Genomic DNA, 20348 nt, shown 5'->3' with positions numbered 1-20348 from the left:
GCTTGGCATAAGTTGTCGTTGATTCGGGGCGCCTGGTCTGGATTAGATTTGACCCTCAGTCCTGCCGTGTCGAGAACGGCACAAACATGAAATTTATTTGAAAATTTATACGATTGACATGCATTACATGTATCATACTTCTTTGGATTAATTAAATTTATCACCAGAAAAACAATTCAAAAGTTATTTATTTTCGAAAACTGCCTCGTGGTCGATTTCGAGTATTCCCTTCTCCTTCTTTTCCCTTCATTCTAACCTTTCAAACACCCGGCACGAACTTTGACGTTTCTACCGAACGTTGACATAACTCGGACCAATCAGAAAGCACCAGCAAATGCTAAACACACGACAAGACAAAAAAAAAACACCACGCCGCACTAGACCAATTCTCTGTGATAAAGGTGGTGCAAGTTTTATAATTCAGTTTCTAAATGAAATTTTGAGTTTCCGCTCCCAAAAGCCATCTCAGGCGGCCAATTAGTGTACTAGAAGAAAGCACGAAAACAAATCCGTACCGTTTAAGTTTAGCAAAAATGAAGCCGTTTGATCTTTGCTACACCCTACTGGTCGGTGCTGCCGTACTGCTGCTAGTTGCTGACGATGCACTTGCCGGAAGGGATTTCTACAAAATTCTGGGCATCCGAAAGACGGCCAGCAAAAATGAAATTAAAAAAGCTTACCGGTAAGTGCATTTTTTGGGCTGCCAATGTGTAATATTAGCTTTCTAAACTCATCACACAATCGATGACGTGGTTTACTTTACAGAACACTAGCAAAAGAACTGCATCCGGACAAAAACAAAGACGATCCTGATGCGTCGCAAAAGTTCCAAGATCTGGGCGCTGCCTACGAAGTGCTGTCCGACGATGACAAACGAAAGCTGTACGATCGGTGCGGTGAGGAGTGTGTGAAGAAGGAGGGCATGATGGACAACACGGACCCATTCGCACAGTTCTTCGGTGATTTCGGATTCGGGTTCGGTGGGCAGGAACAGCGTGAAACGCCCCGTGGCGCCAACATTGTGATGGACCTTCACGTAACGCTGGAGGAACTGTACAGTGGGAACTTTGTGGAAATTACCCGCAACAAACCGGTCATGAAACCGGCATCCGGCACGCGAAAGTGTAACTGTCGGCAGGAAATGGTCACACGCAACCTTGGCCCGGGTCGATTCCAGATGATGCAGCAGACGGTGTGCGACGAATGTCCGAACGTGAAGCTAGTCAACGAGGAGCGCACGATCGAGATCGAGATCGAACCGGGCATGGAGGATGGCCAGGAGACCCGCTTCTCCGGCGAAGGCGAACCACACATGGACGGGGATCCGGGCGAATTGATTCTGAAGATTAAAACCGTCCCGCACACGCGCTTCGAACGACGGGGCGATGATTTGTACACGAACATCACGATTAGCTTGCAGGATGCGCTGGTTGGGTTTACGCTCGATATTGTACATCTGGATGGGCACAAGGTGACTGTAACGCGGGAAAAGGTGACGTGGCCTGGGGCGAGAATCAGGAAGAACGGTGAAGGTATGCCAAACTATGAAAACAACAATCTGCACGGTACGCTGTACATTACGTTTGATGTCGAGTTCCCGAAATCGCAGCTAACTGACACGGAAAAAGAAGGTAAGAGGGTGGCAACAAATTTGTGTTCCCTTAGTAAAACACACATATTGATAACATGCTATTCCTGCTTTTTGATTCGTTTTTTTTTCAGATATTAAGAACCTCCTAAATCAACCCTCCAACAACCGAGTGTACAATGGACTAAGATACTCATAAAGAAGCCGTGTCAATCACACACCTGCTCTAGTGCGACGTTTACGCATGAAAAGGAAACCATAAATGAAATAGGCTGATAACAAATTTAGAGTGTTTGCGCACCTAGAACAAAGCTCTGTACTACCACGTACAACGAGACTATAGATGGGTTTTTGAAGAAAAAGTCCCCCAAGAACGCTGTCCTAATTAATTAGCTTTTCCTGTTTTGTTTTCTGTTTACTGCTACACTCGGATAAACCATTTGGACCGTTTTTGTGTCCCATAAAAAAGGCAAATGAGGGAGGGTGTATTTATTATTAGTTCCATTGTGTATCTAATATGTGTTTGCCCGGGGGGAAAGAAGCAGTTTTTTGTGTTTCGTAAGACGACGATTGTGTGTACATAATGATTTGTGTCAATAAAACAATATCGGAACAAAATTGTTGCTCATGTGTTTATGTGGAATGAACAACCAAGGCTGCTCAAAACGCTCATTTGTAGGGTGAATCTTTGCCTGAAATCTACAGTAATTAACTGGATCAAGAGTGAGGTCATTGTACAGCACATCAAATATCCGGAAGTCAAATATCCTGCACAATATCTTCGTGCATTATGCGCAGAGTCCATTCCTCAGAGGTATTATGGCAAGACTATAAATGTTCTATACAGTTCTATTTTCGTATGTCAGAAGTATCTCAACATCTAAGAAGTTTTCGGAGCTATAACATGTGAACAAAAGTAAAGTTTGGAACAACTTTGTAGATATGAACGCTATCGGCGTTAATCCTTGGTAAGATTCAGCTGTATCTCTTCTCAATATCCTAATATCTTTTCTTTTATTCTGAGTGTTCTGAAAAAATGGCTCTCAAAATTTCCAGACGACAAGTTTTGGAGCACTCTAGTGACTCTATTCAAATTTTTCTGGCGCAGATCCTTGGAGTTTTGCAAGAAATAAATAAGGACCCTCGGTCAGTTCAGTAGTAGAGCCCACATTCGGTGGCGGGGGCTTGATCTAGTACTTTACTTACCCACCTTAATCCAAGAAGAAGAAAAATATTTTTGACAGTGATTGGGATTGAGGTACAGACTAAACCTGCGATAAAACCCTAAAGAGCAAGAGGGTATGGCGGTGTGAGCGCCCTCTAACGTGCGTAACAACACTTCTGAAAGATTCACAACGGTCAAATTGTGAACGATAGCTGAGTTAACAGGTTGGCTGATAAGTCCCCGGTCTAACAAAGAAAAACACATTTTTTTGTCAAAATTCATTTTTATTATTCAACATAGTTCCCTTCAAGAGCGCTACAACGATTATAACGACCTTCCAATTTTTTGATACCATTTTGGTAGTACTCCTTCGGTTTTGCCTCAAAATAGGCCTCAGTTTCGGCGACCACCTCTTCATTGCAGCCAATTTTTTTCCCTGCGAGCATCCTTTTGAGGTTTGAGAACAAGAAAAAGTCGCTGGGGGCCAGATCTGGAGAATACGGTGGGTGGGGAAGCAATTCGAAGCCCAATTCATGAATTTTTGCCATCGTTCTCAATGACTTGTGGCACGGTGCGTTGTCTTGGTGGAACAACACTTTTTTCTTCTTCGTTCTTTTTTCGTTCGTCAAGCAACCAAAAGTTGCTTGACAAAAGACGCTCTGTCTCACAAACTAATTGACATACAGACGTCAAATTTTGACACGAATCATTTGAAGGTTGGTGCTATATAAAAATAATATGCATTTAATACTAGCGGCGCATTCTATGTGTCAGACCGGAGACTTATCAGCCAACCTGTTATAAGAGTTTTGCACCCAGTGGTTCAACCGTTCAACCGTCGAACGACTAAGCTATAGGAGAAAGGAAGGTCGACTGTTGACAACGATTCTTTTGCCACGATTTCGGCGAAGAAAACATGATTTTAAGCCCCTCACGAAGTAAAGTTCGTCATAAAGTGATCAACCATTTTAATTGCTAGAAACATGCCTGATGTCTTATACCCGGGGATAAAGAATCTGAGATAGCGCTGTACCCAAGTATTTCAAGATGTTTAAAAGCTAGAAATTGCTTAAACAAAACAAAAATGAAGAAGCAGTTGCCGCCGAGTTCCGCAACAATGTACAAACTTGCGAAATTAAATCACCAAACCAAATCAGCGGCCTTTTTTCCTCTCTCGCTCAGTTTGAAAATCTTCCGGTACCATAAGCCACTGTTGTCGCAAAAACACGAACACGGCACAGGAAATCAATTACCGTACCGATCTAAGCTCCTGCATCCCCGGAACCTAGAGAACCCGGGAAATTATGCATACATTTTCCGCACAATACGCTGGAATGAATTGGCCGGAAATAACGTGACAATTGCAACAAAACCTCCACACACTCACTCACATTCCACGGTATTTCCTTACGTCCTAATGGTCCTCCCAAAAACAAACCACACGCTTCGTCCAAGGTCGTCGTTTGTACTCATCTTTGTGCACATGTATCTGTTTGTTTTGAAAACAAAACACTCGCCCCCTTTCACCAATTCTAAATCGTGCCCCGAACTCCATCTCATGCTTCGCTTTGCTCCTTGTCTTTTTAGTTCCAAAGTTCCGGTTCACGAACATCATGCCGTCGTGAGCATCGTTGCAAGCTTCATATCATCATGCTACAGCCTCATAGTGAGAGAGCTTTAGTGAAGAGGATACCGTGAAGTGAGAAGGGTTGGATTGGAATGTTACCATGACGATATACAGATGCACCCTATCTCGCTCTGTTATTCTCCTAGTACCCGGATGATTCTGTGGATGCTTGTTCGATCTTCCTGGAGTCGAATGCTCTCGGCGCAGACTCCGGCCGCAGTTGGTTCCGGTTCTCCTGGTGGAGGGAGCCTGCTAGTCGACTAAAGGAGCAAACGGAACAGAAGCATCTATGCACAATAAATTCATTCTCGATAGCTATCACACACCGTTCACTCTCGCTTTTTAGCCCGCATGCTTGGGTGTGAAGCGGATGGAGGCGCATGGTGATCACGTTGTTGGTTGCGTCGTACGCACCACCCGAGGAAAGGGAGTCTGGCGGTGCCAAGTGCGACAATGTTGTGCGATGATGATAAAAATCTCCTGAATCTCATTTTCTCTCTCTCCGGTTGGCGAATCGTCATCGTCTCCGTTAAGCTGGCTCAGTTATTGAAGTGCCACCATTGCCGCCGGGTGGTCGAGCTTAGAGAGGTACCCGATTTTATTATTTTGCTGACTTCCGAGAGGCCCTTGGAAACATTGTATGTGTACGTGTGTGTGTGTGTGTGTGTCTGTGTGTCCATTACAAGCAAAGCAGTTAAATGTTACAGGGATTTTATTGTGTGTAAAACGGATTGCTTTTAAATGGTACTTTCCCTGCAGCCTATTCAAACTGGGCTGTAAAATGACATTTGTGATTCAGTGTTCCGTACCGTGAACGAGGCGGTTCCACCAGAGAAGGAGAGAACGAGTCAAGGGAATGGGGAGTCTACACAATGCCGAAAGGTAATGAAGCATACTGTAATCCATCGCCATACTGTGTCCTGCCCGCGTTACAACTCTGGACACACGGCTCAAGGATAATGGTTTCACTGTGATCAAACACTGCATGGAATCAATTGGTGGAAAATATGGAACAAATAAACATCAATGGAAGGGCGCCAGAAGCACCTTCACTGGTGGGCACCAGTCGAGAGATATCTGGTCCTTGAGTGTATATGTGCATAGCTGTAGGGGATTAATCCTTGCCCAGCGATGTCATGTTGTCCTTTCTGCTTCCGATGATTCGTGGGATAAGGCGAAACAATTGAAAACTGGAACTCATCGCTTTCGGCTAATTGCCAATATCTCTACTCTTGCCGTTTTTGGGCACAACAAAACCGCGCCAGGCCTCTTTTGCCTGTCGCCAGTCGTCAGAGATACATGTGTGCCTCGTGACCCTTCCGGGGATGAACAGAAAAAAGAGTGAATTTTCGTTTCTAGGGTGCAGAAATTGCAAGAAATCGTTACGTTTGGAAGGTGCGAAACGATAATCTTCCTCCTCTAGGTGTCTTTATTTTAAAGTGTAAAGTAAAGAATAGAAAAGAAAAATTTCCCAAAAGCGGAAGTCTCTTTGCCCAGCGGGCCCCATCTTTCGCATCCTAATTCTGTTTGTGGGAAGAAAGTTAATCTCTGCGTTTGCGAAACCGGGCGTCAACAACCTTCGTCCGCTTTTGCAGGTTTGGGCTGAGACAACAAGGTAAGCCACAGATAACCCTGCTCGGCCTCTGCTTACTCTCATTCTCCAGCTCAAGAAGTGCTCCTGGCCCGAAGTGCTTTGGATCCGTAGTGCAAACATCTGCGATTTCCGGTTGATGAATAACCGACCGTAGCACCGAGGTCGGTAAAAGGATTGATGAAACTTTCTCCTTCTGTGGATGACGCTGGTGCTGGACCTGGATATTTTTGCGCCTTATTTGCACCTGTTTGAAGAAAATCTCGTCTGGTTTGGTTCTCCTTCGCTGCAGAGGATTAGCGTTCCATCCAAAGGGAGCTAATCCATCCATCCAAATATGTCTTTGGGTAAGGGTAAAAGCTTCAAGTTTAGCTGTGATCCCATCACCACCACGAGCAGCACCAAATCAATGCCATAATCCATTATCGCCCATTCAATTAATGATATCGTTGCTTCTTAATTAAGCGTCAAAAGCTCAATCAAAAGAGCGCCCTTCGTCCCTGACCGTGCTTGTCCTTCTCCACACTCTACGCTGTGCTTCTTTGATGCGCTTTCAGTGGGCTGCGGTCTTGCAGATGAATGGCAGGCTTCTCACTGTGGATCTAATTATTGTTGGCCGATGGCCGATCGACAAGAAGCAATTTAATTTGCAACTCTCAAGCATATCTTGACACTAAACGGAAGCCATTGATGGCGTGCTACGCGATGATGTGTCAACAGAACCAATCTTCATTCGATCCGCTAGCGGGCCAAGGTACGGTTATCGGCGTGTTATGGCTGCAGCAGGTAGAGTCGTCTTTGCACTTGTCTTATAATTGTTTTTGTCAATTAAAATCCTAACCAGAGGCAACTACCTTGTACAGAGCTTTGTATGAGTGAAGAAAGAAGGTTTCAATTTAATGCTGACATGTTCATCAGCTGTGAATGAAATGTCTCAGCTGGCCAGTTCCACCCTTTTACCGATTGTTTGCCGTCCCAGACAGACCATCAATCTAGGTTTATGGCCGGGGCGGGCTTGGTACAATTTTGTCGCCCACCGCTCTAAGGTTTTGGCACAAAAGTTTGACTTTCCGGAACAGGGATAAGAATGTCCCGGAAAATGGCAAAGAAAAAAACGGCAGAAAATTTCTTACAAGAAACTCATATCCTCCTCTCTTCCACAGCAGCAAGTAAAGAATCAGGCCAAAGCGAAGCGAGTACACGAAAAATTCGAACATGTCTTGGCGCTGTTCCAACTGGGGGAAAAAAGTTTACTGATTTATTTTATGCTAGAGGGGGCAATGCGCCCGTGGCCGGTGGACATGGGTTGTTTGGCAAGAGTTTCGCTATTTTTGAGATAAATTTCTACGCCTGGTGCCTTGTCGTCTTCGCCCTGTGTCGGAGGCGTCAGGTGACAAGTTCGGTGACCGTAAAGAGCAATCAATAGCAACTTGTCCTATCCTAGTAATGCATTGAGAAGCCGGTAAGCGGGGTTGACTCAGGAACAGGAGACATTGAAGTTCATTTAATGAAGATTCAATTACTTCAATTTCTGTCCAGTCCGTCAACCGTTTCTTCAAGAAATTACAAATTAAAAGTAAATTAATCTGTCGCGTCTCCTATCGTGGCACGGCTCGTTACAGCTTCGCACACCGTTACCGCTCCAGCCACAGTGTGCTCCACTACAAACCGCTACTACCGACGAACGATCGGCGGATGGGACCGTTGCGGAAAAAGAAGGCCCGCTTTAAGGTCCTCCTGATGATGGGGACCGTGTTCGCCTGCCTGCTGTACGCGATCGAGCGACCATTCTGGTGGGATTACGACGCACTCGAGGCACCACTATGGAACGAAGCGCTGGAAACGCGAGACGACGAGCAACACTTCAACTACAACAGTTCGTACTTTGTCAACACGGTCGGGTGCAAGATGCCCAGCTTTCCGGTAACGAACGAGCAGATACAAAAGTTCGTCGAGCGTCCGGAACCGATCGACTGCGTTCCGGCACTGCTGGAAGCGGACGACCAGTGGATCTGGTTCCAGCTGTCGGTGGAAGACATCGAGCGACACTACAACGTGACGAACGCGAGCTTGATACAGTGTTGTGTGCGACCGTTCGAACGGGTGTCCGATCAGGAGGAGCATCAGATGGGCAATGCAAGCTGTTTCGATTATGCGGAACGGTACGCCGTGCGAGAGGAAGAGTTTGTGATGGTTAATTGCCATTACGGTGGTTCGAAGGACGCATTCTACTGGGACTACTTTGCGTTCGTTCCTTGGAAGAAGCCGATCGGACGATTGGGCGAAGATCAAGAGCAGCAGATGAATGTGATGATACTGGGGATCGATTCAGTCTCGCGATTGAATCTACACCGGCAGATGAATCAAACGAGCGACTATCTACTCAACACATTAAACGGTGCGTATTAGAACATTTCCCCTAGCGCCCTTGTAAGGTGTTCTCATCCTAACAATGTTTCCTCCTCCCCTCCTAACAGGTATTGAGATGTTCGGTTACAACAAAGTGGGCGACAATACATTTCCCAACATGATACCGGCCCTGACCGGGCTTGACATCGAGGAGCTCGGTGCCGCATGTCTTCCAAACGCCAGCAGTACCTTTGACCTGTGCCAGTTCGTGTGGAACAAGTTCGGTGCGGCCGGCTACCGGACGGCTTACGCCGAGGACAGTTCGGCCATGGCCACCTTCAACTACGGCAAGAAGGGCTTCCGTCAGCAGCCGACTGACTACTATCTGCGCAACTTTTTTCGCCAGATGGAATCGAGCGTCGGGTACAATAAGAAACTGAACGCCAAACTGTGTCTCGGTGGGCGGAATCCGACTCGTGTCCTGCTCGACTACGCGCGGAAGATAGTTAAAGCGTCCGGAGAGCACGATCCGATGTTTTCGTTGCTTTGGGGCGTTGGAATGACGCACGATTTCTTCAACAATCCGGCACTGATTGACGACGATTATCGGCAGGTGTTGGAGTTTATGCACGAACAACAGACGAACTATCTTAACCGAACGGTGCTGATCTTGATGAGTGATCATGGGATTAGGTGGGGATCGTTTCGCAACACCTACCAGGGAATGATGGAGGAACGGCAACCGTTTCTGATCTTCGTACTACCGACATGGTTTGTGCGTCGGTATCCTTCCGCTTATCACAACTTGCGCCGGAACCGGTTGCGCCTTACGACGCACTTCGATCTGTACGAAACGTTGAAGGAGTTTTTGGATCTTGCCAGTCTGTCGACGGGCGCGATTCGCGAGCGGACCGAGGAGCTGCTGGAAACTAAACCAATCCCGAGAGGGATTAGCTTGTTTCTACCGATACCGGGCACGAGAACGTGTGAGGATGCGGGCATCGCTCCACACTGGTGCACCTGTCACGATCATAAGCCGCTGGCGAAGAATGATCATCAAGTCATACAGGCGGCACGGTTTGCGGTGGACCGGGTAAACCATCTGCTGCTCGAGTATCCGCAGTGCAGTGTGCTGCATCTGAACTCGATCGAGGATGCGAGCGTTGGGATGTCACCGGAGAACATTACCGCCAAGCACAAGTTTAGCGACATCAGTGTCCGGTTTGTGACGAAGCCCGGAGACGGAGAGTTCGAGGCGACGGTAAGGATCGATTCCAACAACGAGAGCTTCCTGACAGGGACGGTTAGCCGAACGAATCTGTACGGCAAGCAAAGCTTCTGTGTCGATGACTATCGGCTCAAGCTGTACTGCTTCTGTGGGCGGTAGTGTGAACCAGTCCGGGGGTGGTAATAGATAGCTGTACATCAGGACACACTAAAAAGTAACGGAAGTAGCTTTGGTAAAAGCGTTAAACGATCATGCAAAATCAAACGAAGCGGGCGTAAAGGTTCATTGCGAATACAGATACACAAGTGATAGTATAGAGAGACGAGGGATTTCCCTCACCATTTTTTTTTCTGATCTACATTACGAGCTAAGGGGGTGTGGAAAGGTGCGCAAAAGAAGTGGTGTAAAATGTATAGTTGGTGTTTATATATTTTTGCAGTTTTGTTGTGTTTTTTGTAGTGCGCTTTCGTTGTACAACGCATGTGGAAGAAATAAAGGAGGAACGTATTACAGGAGTTTTGTATTCTACTCAAAACCTTCGCCAGGAATCTAAAAAGGTTCCAACATTTGATGGGATTTTTCCCGAAATCGTATTCATCCGACTCCGATACATTCCGGGGATTATTCCGGAGTAAATCCGGTAGTTTTAACGACCAGGGGACTTGGTTTAGAATCCGAAGTTAAATCCGCAGTAGATTCCGGAGTAATAGGCATTTGACTCTGGAGCAATCCGGAGTAACCTTTAGCAGATTTGGCTGTGCACTCCGAAGTTGAATCCGGAGTTATTATCGGATATTACTCTGGATTTAGCTCCCGGAAAATCTGGACCATTACCCCGTTGGGAGTATTGACTGTCCAATTACATGGTATCGGCAAGTATAGTAAGCCATTCGATGTCCGGCGTGACCTTAGAAGGTCTTTAAGCCAAGAAGAAGACCCATAGAATGTTGTCAATAACAGGGAAACGGGTTGTAAGAATAATGGCCAAGCTTTTTGAGTTAGATCGAAAAAACCACTGTATTTTACAATAAAAACCGAAATCAATACTTTTCATTTTAATGGTAAAATTTTAAATAACCTTTTTAAAGCGATCCCTACTGTAGTAGGGATCTATCTTCAGCAGCTTATCTGAGCATTGGGCAGCTTTCAAAAAGCGCGTAAACAGCATGATGGCTGTACCACGGTAATAAGTATACACAGTGTTTTAAGTTTTCAAATGGAGATTTTTGTATTTTACCAATTATTTGCCTGAAAAAAATGAAAAAAATTATGTAAATAATTTGTTAAATAATAATTTTGTGTGTGAATTTGGTGAAATTATTACACAGTGCAAAACAAACAAAAAGGGTGGAAAAAAGTCGATGAATCGATGAAACGTCAACAGCGAAACTCGAATGTTATGAATTTCTGGGTTCGATGAAACGTGCTGCACGAGATTTTGTGTTTGCTGTAGGTACTGCGTCCGCGAAAACCAGGGAGAAAACTTATAAAACTCAGAATGAAGATTACCAAACACAAGAAAACTCGTAAGTACATGAGTTTTTACATAAACAATTTCGGATTTCGCGAACCACTGCTGGTGCTGATCGATGGGAGCTTCTGTCACGCCGCGTACAAGGTAAGATTGTTCCGGAAGTTTTGAACAGACCCAAATAAAATGTCCCCTCATGCTAATAATGACCGCTTTCTTACTAGGTACGTCTTCAAATAGAGGAACAGCTAAAAAAGTACTTCCAGTGCGAGGTGAAACCGATCGTCACAGCCTGCATCATCACGGAGACGGATAATCTCGGACCGGCATTCGTCGGCACCAGTCAGCTGTTGAAGAAATTCCTCGTACACCGCTGTGGGCACGAAAAGCAACCGGTCGACGGGGCCACCTGTATTAAGGCGATGACAAAAACGTGCCACTACGTCGTCGCAACGCAGGATCGTGCCCTGCAGGAATGGGTACGCGGTAATCCAGGTATTCCGCTGTTTTACCTGCACAATGCATCCGTCCCAACGTTGGTGCAACCGTCCGAGGCCCATCGGCAGGCGGCCGCTGACGGACAAAAGGATCGAGTTGGTATTCGAGAGCTCGATAAAACGACGATACAAGCGCTTAAGGTAAAGGAGGGACTCGTTGCACCCGAACCGAAAGTGCGCAAGAAACCGCGTAAACCTAAAAATCCTAACCCACTGTCGTGCAAAAAGCCGAAGAAAAAAAAATCCGATGTAAATGGGAACGGTCAATCGGATGTTAAGGTGGGGCCAGCTCACGGTGATAGTGGAGTAGTGAAGAAAAAGAGTCGAAAGCGTATTAAGCTACCGAAACACGTGGTTGAGCATTTGAAAGCAACGAATGGAGTACAAAATAAAGTGAGTAGAAAGTAAAACTAGCTTTCCTCCGATGTCTTGTTGTGAGTACAAACTGATGCGGGTCGTTGGATGAGTTAGCAGTCTCCAATGAAACGATATTCTTCGGTTCGGTAATCTTCCTCAAAACTAGGATCCTTTTTAATACAATATCCTTGTCTTTTCCCGATCTTCGTTAAATCTTTGACTTGTTGTGGACTAGATGAAACCACCAGGTATCCTCAGGCATTATTTCCGGTATCCTTCTGGTTTTGACTACCGGCAGGATAGCAGCATGCCAAACAGTTCAGCTCGTTCGAGTTTCATTCTCCTCCGCCACACACCGCCAAAGATGATCCTTAGTAGATTCGAAGATTCGAATCTCCGTTGGAATTCGCTTATCCTAACACTATTTCGGAGACGTCCTGTAAGAGCCGCCAAGGCAGCCCATCACAAGGAAAGAAAGCCAACCGACAAATAGTTTGTTTGACTGTGTGTGTGTTTTTTTTTTGGGAATTTGGACATGTATGGTATGTTCCGTTAGGTTTTATTTTATTGCATTTTAAAACTAAAAGTGATCTTGACCGGATGCGCCCTTATAATTCTGGTCTAGTGTGTGTGCGTGTTTTTCGTCCACGATGATATATGATACACACGCACAGTCAGTTCATTCGTCTCTAGGACAGAACAACGAAGAGGGGAAATTTAAGGATAATGCATGAATTTACTCATAGGCGATAGGCGACAATGGGCACCGACTATTGCACAGCATCAATTTCTACTGAAGTTTTAGGTTGGTCAGATGGGATAAAAGGACAAGTTCACAAAACAAAAATGATTCAAAACAATAAAATATAATGACAACGTTAATTACAAGAAGAAGAAGAAAAGATAGTTCCTAAAGTTTTCACTCCTCACTTCGTCTAATAAATGTAGGTTTGCTCTGTCTTTTGCATATACGGGAGAGGATATAAAATTGAATTGATGGTTCGATTGCTTGAGGTTTACAAACGGGCGGGATGCTTGAATGAATTCAGGTGCCGTCAGTCTTGGATTGCCGTGTTTGTTGCTGTTGCTGCTGATGCTGCTGCTATTTCAGCAGATATCAGATGTTCTTGAAACCCATATACTGTGCGGCAATGACCAACATTTTCAGGCTGGTACAGAGCGGATTGGATGGATTGTCGGACATAAATTTCTGACAGTTCTTAATGAGCTCGAGCATCACCTTCGGCGAATGTTCCTTCGTGACCGGATCCATAGGGTCTAGACTAACGATTGCGTCGGACAAGTACCTAGAAAAAGAAGCAAAAAAAAAACACATCTTAATATTACTTCTGTTCACTTAATCCTCCTGCTTCTCCATTTTGCCTTCACCACATACTTGTGTTTTAGTTCATTGTGGTTAGCCATATCGGCGGAGATTTGTTGTATCAGCGACAGCAGTACCGTTTGCTCGAGCGGACACGGATTGAACACCTGCTTGTGGTCGGCCCGCTCCAGCAAAAACTCCACCAGGCTCAGATCGTTCGATAGTAGGGCCCGGTGGAAGGCTTTGTTAACCTGACCATTGCTCAGGTACTGCCTAATTTGGTCCTGCACGTCCATATTGACTGGGGCGGGCGTCTGTGCCTGGGACCGTACCACCGATAGGACGGAATCTTCCAGCGAGGACGTTTGCGCCTGGAAACCCTTCTCGATCTCCTCCCCAATGTGGTCACGCATCGCTTTTACCAGCTTCGGTTCCAGTGCATTCAGTTCCCTATTTATACCTTCGCATATCATTCGTACGGCATTTTTGACCGATTCATCTGCGACGCTGCCAAACTTGTCCGGCATTTCGAGGAACATTTCCAAAATTGTTTTGGTACGTTCCTGTATCTTTTCCACCCGGTCGACGTGATGATCGACACGTTTCATAACTGTCGAAAGTAGAGCAAAGGGTATTAGGTGTATTAGTTGCAATTGGCCGACAAATGGGGCGAGCCCAATTCCATGTGTATTAGCTTACGTTCCACTATTCCTTCCTTAAATGTGGTGTTAAGCTGCCGGAACAGCTCCTTTGAGTTTGCGCTGTAGGTGGGCAGTAAGACGGACACTAACGATGCGTTGTAAACATCTATCAGTACCGGTCGCATGCCGGTATGTATAGCGGCTGTCATGGTCTTAGTGATGGGCTGTAGGCAGAGATAGAAACAGACGCGAAAATGGAATATTGTTATGGAGTTCAATTTGTTAAGAAAGATAAATTAGTATCACAAGAATTGCTTTCTGCATTTCTGCGTTTACAGTTTGAACAAGAATGTGAAGAAAGAACATTTTAAGACATTTCTGAACCGAATCTTTTACTATCTTTCTGAAAAAAAGCAATCATATGGCATCACTTCAACTTTTACTCGCAGAAAATTAGCTGTCGTAAGAGTCTTATGACTCATAAATAGTTAAAAGGAGTTTAAAAGTTGAAGAGATAAAAAAATTCAATGCTTTTCGCAATACGTTATAAATAGTCAGTACCCTACCACCACCCTACCTACCTCACTACGAAGGGTCCGCTGGATGATGTCGCGCATTGCACCAGCATTGGTGTGCAGCTTCTCTGCCATCTCCGTGCCGATTGCCCGTTGTACCAGGTCCAGCTTGCCGGTAATGGATGGTAGCAGCTTTTTCTGCATCTCCTGCAACAGTACGGGTGCAATCCGGCTCGGCAGCTGCGCAATCATGGCCTGAGGTAGGTGCGTGAGTGTTTCGGCCAGCCGGGTCTGCTGGTTGTTAAAGCAGGTGAGCAGCGTTTCCTCGATTTTTAGCGTGTGCTGCACGAGCAGCGGCGCCAGCTGGGTTTCGATTGCTTTCGGAAGTGTTTGACCGAGCCGGTTCATTGCAGAGCTAGACCGTCGTTGCTCTTCGGCTTTGGCCTTTTTCAACGCTTCCAGCTGCACGTTCAGTTCGCCGATCTGCTGTGACTGGGCTAGCAGCAGTTCCATCATGCGGTCCATCTTGCTGCTCAGTTCCGCGATTTCTTTCGACGATTCTGTCCCGTGCACGGTGGCAGTGGTCATCGTCGGCGTTGGAACATCCGTTGGTACCTTTGAGGGCCAATCGGTTGTTTCTTCTCTTGCCTTTACTCCGTCGGTTGATCCGCTGCCCAGAGTCGTTTCCTTAGCTCGTTTGGCTTCTTCCAACGCAATCGTGTTGACCGTGCTGCTGCTGCTGCTGCTACCCTCCATCGGTTCTTTGAGGGCAGAAACCGCAACCGTTGCCTTTTCTTCGGACAGTAAAACACTCACATCAGCCGCATCGGGTTCTGGGTCTTTATCATCCGCTTCCTCGTCCGGATTGTCGTCGGTACCGTTTGCAACTACCACCACACCATCCTCCTCATCGTACCGGTCCGTCACGTTCACTACGCCCTCCTCCTCGTCGTCTTCCTCCTCCGCATCGTAATCGTCTTTCCGTTCCACGCATGAGTACATAAACAAATCTTCCACCATGCTGATAACTTGACCCTTGGTCGACATAATCTGTTGCACTTCCCGGCTTGGGCTCGAACCACCGCTTGCAAGCATTTCGGCGGATGGCATCGGAGGTACCGCAGGAGCATCTGTAGTGAGGTTTTGGTAGAAATTATGCATCTCAATTCCATTTTTTAAAAGAAAAAATCCACTTACCCATTCCACTCTCCTGCGTCATACCGGCCGGCCCATTGTTGGTAGAGCTGCGGTGTTTTGTCTTACCGTTCGCATTCTCTTCACTCTGTTCCGACAAACTTTTCATCATGTTAACAAAAGCAAGCTCGATTCCACCAGGTGGTTCCGTAACTGATGCTGGCGGTTCTGGCGGCTGTTGATGTTGTTGAGTCGCCTTTGCCAGCATAAACAGTGTGTTGAGCACTTCCGGCTTTACGGATTCATCGTTTTTAATTTTTTCTAAAGACAAAAATAAAAAAGATAGAGGATAATTAGTCAACTGAAGGGGAAAAAATATTAAATTCGCATATTTGTCATTAACTTGCAGGGGTTACCAGGTCATGAATAACCGGCACCGGTCAAACAAACAAATCAGGCACAGAAGAACCGATTACGGAATGATTTCCGTTTTTTTTACAACTTGTTCCTAGTTGATTTTACAACTTGTTCCTTCTATCCGGAATCAATTCCGATCAGAGCAACATTTTGACCATCACTATTCTTGACCTGATAAACCGCGCGTTAAATGCTTAAACAAATTAACTACCTCGAACCGTCGGTGGTTCTGCTTCGTCTAGCGTTAGTATTTTAGTAAAATGTTCCATATTTAGTGACGTTCGCGAAACATTCAGAATGCCTCCCTGCTGAACTGATGCCCCAGTAGATGGTGTGCTGCTGGGACCCTTTCGCCCTTTCGATTGTTCAACACCATTCGCTAACGCAAATCCTAACTTCCCACCTTTCCTTTTAACCTGCGTGGAAATGATCTCTGGCTCCACTTTGGTCTCTTCCTCATCATCTTCATCCTCATCGTCTTCCACTTCCCCATCATCATCAAGATCGTCGGTAATGTTGGCGATACGTTCCGAACCGGCTACCGATGCGACACTAGTGTTGCCACCACCTTCTTCTTCCTGGTCTTCGCAGGAACTGGTACTATCGCTAGACACACTTCCGTTCGCACTGGCCGTACTTGTGACGGAGGCATTGATATTCCTGGCACCGGTCGAGGTGGTGGTAGCTGTGGTGGTCGCATTGGCAGCCGTAACCCGACCGTGTCGTCTACCGGTGGTAGTTCGCCGGTCGTACTGATTCATGATCGTTTCCATTTCGGGATAGGGCAGCTCGGAAAGGTTGATAATGCGCACATCTTTTAAGTTCTCCTTTCCAGCTGCAGTCCAGAGCAAACAAACAGAGAAACAGAAGAATCGGAAAGCAAAGATATTACCGACATCAATCGTGTATCGTATGTGTAGGGGAAACGTTTTCGCCCGGTCAAAAATAAAACAAACCAAAAGCTAATCTACTGGTAAATAAAACCACACAAGCACAATTTCTTCTTGGCCAAAACGACGACAAAACGAAAATTAGGTGGCTTTCTAGACTTATCGATATCATGTAGTTGGATAGTCACAGCCCTCGCTACATGGGAAACAATCTAGATGAGTCGTCTCTACCGCCGAGACGCACCGCAAGCACATAATAAAATTAAAATATGCGTAAAACTAAAACTAATGCAGGGGCAATAATATTTTTGTATACTTCTACCCACAATACACGATATTTACTTTAATTTTACACATTTACATGTTTTTCCGAAGACTAAGATATGAACTACGTACTTTTCTCAAGGCTATATGTACACCTTTCTTAAATTTTTGATGGAACGAGGAAAGTTTGAAGATCATGCACAAAGACGAACCCAAAGTCACATGCCTTGAAAATACAAAAAATGTTTCAATAACATTATGAATTATTTTATAAACATTTAAATGATCTTTTTTTTCGTTTTTTTTTTATCGCCTTTTATAGTTAAAGGATTTCTCCCTTTCAGAAGAAAGAAGTTGAGATCGACCAATGTTCTCAGAAAATATTAGCATAACTCTGGCAATATTTACCGTACTTGTCGATCGCAGTTAGATTCACGAACTTGAATCAAACAATAAGCAATAATAAGGGAGTGTTCCTCAATAGTCTAGATCAAGGCGCATTTTTCTAAAGCGGTTTTATCTTGAACACATCAACAAAAAAAATCTTCAAAAGCGCAACACGTACAAAACCGATGTAACGAAACATAGTAAACTAATAATCAACCAATATCCTACAATAAAATAAACAACAACCCCAAACATACTAGAACATGATACAAATCAAAAGCCACTAAAAAAAACAAACAAACAAACAAACTCTTACCTGATCTGCTGCCGCTGCTGACTGGCGTGCTAAATGAGTCAGGTGTCATAAGATTCACTTTGGTGCTGCTGCCGGCCGGTGTGGTCGGTGCGCTCGTACCACCACTAACGACGTTCGTACCTTCCGCGGACGTTTTAGCCGTGCGGATTGCTTCAAATACATCGTTCAGTTTCTGAGCTGCTTCGGCCATTTTATCCGTTAACGGTTTCGCTCCCTTCTCCTCCGTATCCGGATTGTCTGATCCTTCGTCATGAGTGTTGTCACCATTGTTAACGTCCACCGCCGCCTTCGTTGCCTTTCGTTTCGCTGCCAAATCATCGTCTTCTTCCGAGGCTGGATGCGACACATTATTGTCGGTCGTTTCGCTCGAAGCAGATGATGTCACCGAAGAGGAATTTTCCTGACTTTCAGTTACGTCCACATCTCGGTCCGCTTCGTCCCCTAGATCGTCGGAAAGTAGCAGATCGCTATCACTTTCCGGTATTGCTTCGTACATAAGCGTACAGTCCTGCAGATTGTTCGGTTGCACCAGAAACATGCGAATTAAAACGCACTGCGGTGAGGTTTGATCCTCGTCGTCTTCGTCCTCGTAATCACCATACTTGGAGCTGCTCGATGATGCGTACAGGATTGCAAACCCTAGTACTGACGCCGACAGTGGATATTCCGCTATCGAAACGATGTACGGTTGTACAATCGAGCGGGTCGACGTACTTTCCTTCGTGAGGATAGCCTTTTTCGAGGGAAGTTCCGTTTCGGTCACGGGTGAAGCAGTGCCTTTACCTTTGCGTATCTGCAGCACATAGATTTGCCTCGTAGTACGCTCGGTTAGCACCAGATACGTAGAGGAGATGTCAATTTCTGCCTTAAAGTGTAGTGTCGTATCGGCAATCGGCGATGTTAGGCGAACCGTTTGCAAACATTCCCACGATTCGCAGCACCACACCTTTATCTCGGAATTGTGCTCCGCGCACGTGATCGCATGCTTCCAGATCGTTTTGTTGTTCACCGTTTCGGTGTAATTGTCCAAGAAGAAGAAGCTTGTGATCGATTTTCCGTCGTGCGGTTTCCACAGATGTAATCGTCTCGGTGAACGATCGTTTGCGTGCTGGTACACTTGGTAGAATCGGATCAATCCATCGCTAGAGCTGAGTGCCAGCGTTGTACCATCATCGGAGAACACGCTGCCCGTGATGGTAGCATCGCCATCGTTTGCCTTAAATCCACCTTCCTCGATATCGGACGCTTTCAGATCGGTCGTATCGATGTACGATTTCGTCAGCGCACTAATACTGTAGCACTGGAAGGTGGAACCGCGCGTCCAGACGAGCAGTTCTTTGGCGAAATCATCGCTATAGTCGGATTCATCGTTCAAGTACGGACACCAGGTAATACGATCGCAGACCGGCACATGCCCGTCGAGTGGATCGACAATTTTCACCTTGAGCGCGGTAGTTACCTTGTCACCTTTCACCAGCACCTTGTGCACGTGTAGCGTTGTCCGCTCGATGATGCCAAGCAAACAGTCGTACGTGCTGTTGTGCGAAAACTGCAGGTCAAGAATTTCGTCCGAAAGACCCTTGATGAGGCCCCGCTCGGGTAGATCCAGGTGCGCTACCCGTACCATACTTTCGCTTTTCGACTGCTTTGTTACTGTTACGTTGATGGAGGGTATTTGAGAAAGGAAATGTGTTAGTGGTGCGTGACCAGAGCAATCTTCCAACGAGACAAACCTACCTCGAATCGAGTAAGCCAGCAGGAAACAATCCTTGTGGCATGCTATCAACCTGCCAGGGTAGTTTTTCTGTTCCCATTTAAAGTTAACCACATTGACGAGCTTGATCTTCGAGCTGCCACGATCGTGTTTGCCCTCGGTACACACCACTGTAATATGCTTATCGGTGGTTTTAAAGGAATGTTGAGCTTCTTCCGCACTGAAAGCACTGAAAGAAGCGTTTACTATGAAATCTGAGACCGGCAAGGAAAGGGGTTCTACTTACAACTTTTTGCTGCTGCTCTTGCTTGTCGCAGCAGATACGGTTCGGTCGGTGGTTTCCATGGTTGTTGAATCAACGCTGTCTACAATGTCTACAAAGCAAAAAGGCAAACAGGATCTAAGCGCAGGAGGCGTAGGATAGGCGCTACCCAAAACTGAACGCCAACAAACGCTTTGTAGAAACCCAAATAACTCAATAGCGGTGATGGCCAAAATAAGCATAAATCAGTGGCCTCTTGCACTACACATAATCTCGAACAGTATGAATCCGATCCGGGTGATTTAAAGATTCCGTGTTTGATTATGAACAGCAGCTTCAAACACTCTCGGTCAGCATTTAAATTGTATTCGGTGTGAATTTCACAAACTTACTGTGGAATCACACACACACATACACATACATGCGCACGTACAACACTGCGTCGGGGCCAATTGTTTCTAAAACATTGATTTTCTTCTTCACCAAGCGCCTTTCTCCCTGGCTGTTGAGGGTGGGTGGTACACGGATGGAGGTCGTTGATAAAACGCGAACAGTGTAACAAAAAAAGCAACGAAGAAGAAACCAAAGCTTCTTTCGTTCTGGAAGACCTC

General features: G+C 45.8%; 6 protein-coding genes across 9 annotated transcripts in view; 5 read left to right on the top strand and 1 right to left on the bottom strand.

The window, feature by feature from the left end:
- LOC126565322 (40S ribosomal protein S5) overlaps nucleotides 1-20348 on the top strand; it is a 326252-nt gene that overhangs the window by 24645 nt on the left and 281259 nt on the right. The gene's annotated exons all lie outside the window — the stretch shown is intronic.
- Nucleotides 1-20348, top strand: part of LOC126564152 (protein PALS2) — a 536462-nt gene that overhangs the window by 487650 nt on the left and 28464 nt on the right. The gene's annotated exons all lie outside the window — the stretch shown is intronic.
- Nucleotides 534-1793, top strand: LOC126564922 (dnaJ homolog shv). Its single transcript, XM_050222048.1, has 3 exons — nucleotides 534-682; nucleotides 766-1631; nucleotides 1723-1793. The coding sequence occupies exons 1-3, from the start codon at nucleotides 534-536 to the stop codon at nucleotides 1785-1787; spliced, it is 1080 nt and encodes a 359-aa protein (XP_050078005.1). The 3' UTR covers nucleotides 1788-1793.
- LOC126564282 (uncharacterized) lies at nucleotides 7600-9711 on the top strand. Its single transcript, XM_050221284.1, has 2 exons — nucleotides 7600-8369; nucleotides 8449-9711. The coding sequence occupies exons 1-2, from the start codon at nucleotides 7667-7669 to the stop codon at nucleotides 9705-9707; spliced, it is 1962 nt and encodes a 653-aa protein (XP_050077241.1). The 5' UTR covers nucleotides 7600-7666; the 3' UTR covers nucleotides 9708-9711.
- Nucleotides 11034-11924, top strand: LOC126560378 (rRNA-processing protein UTP23 homolog). The gene is made up of 2 exons (XM_050216338.1): nucleotides 11034-11166; nucleotides 11244-11924. Exons 1-2 carry the CDS (start codon nucleotides 11047-11049, stop codon nucleotides 11922-11924), a joined length of 801 nt encoding a protein of 266 aa, XP_050072295.1. The 5' UTR covers nucleotides 11034-11046.
- Nucleotides 12863-19820, bottom strand: LOC126563808 (enhancer of mRNA-decapping protein 4 homolog). The gene is made up of 9 exons (XM_050220556.1): nucleotides 19762-19820; nucleotides 19499-19704; nucleotides 17762-19414; nucleotides 16116-16739; nucleotides 15551-15808; nucleotides 14420-15483; nucleotides 13897-14062; nucleotides 13270-13807; nucleotides 12863-13180 (listed from the first exon to the last, which is right to left on the bottom strand). Exons 1-9 carry the CDS (start codon nucleotides 19818-19820, stop codon nucleotides 12991-12993), a joined length of 4758 nt encoding a protein of 1585 aa, XP_050076513.1. The 3' UTR covers nucleotides 12863-12990.

This window comes from Anopheles maculipalpis, chromosome 3RL, assembly GCF_943734695.1.
Source record: "Anopheles maculipalpis chromosome 3RL, idAnoMacuDA_375_x, whole genome shotgun sequence".
Lineage (NCBI taxonomy): Eukaryota > Metazoa > Arthropoda > Insecta > Diptera > Culicidae > Anopheles > Anopheles maculipalpis.
The sequence above is the reverse complement of the archived record's forward strand: the minus strand, read 5'-3'. Positions and strand labels throughout refer to the sequence as shown.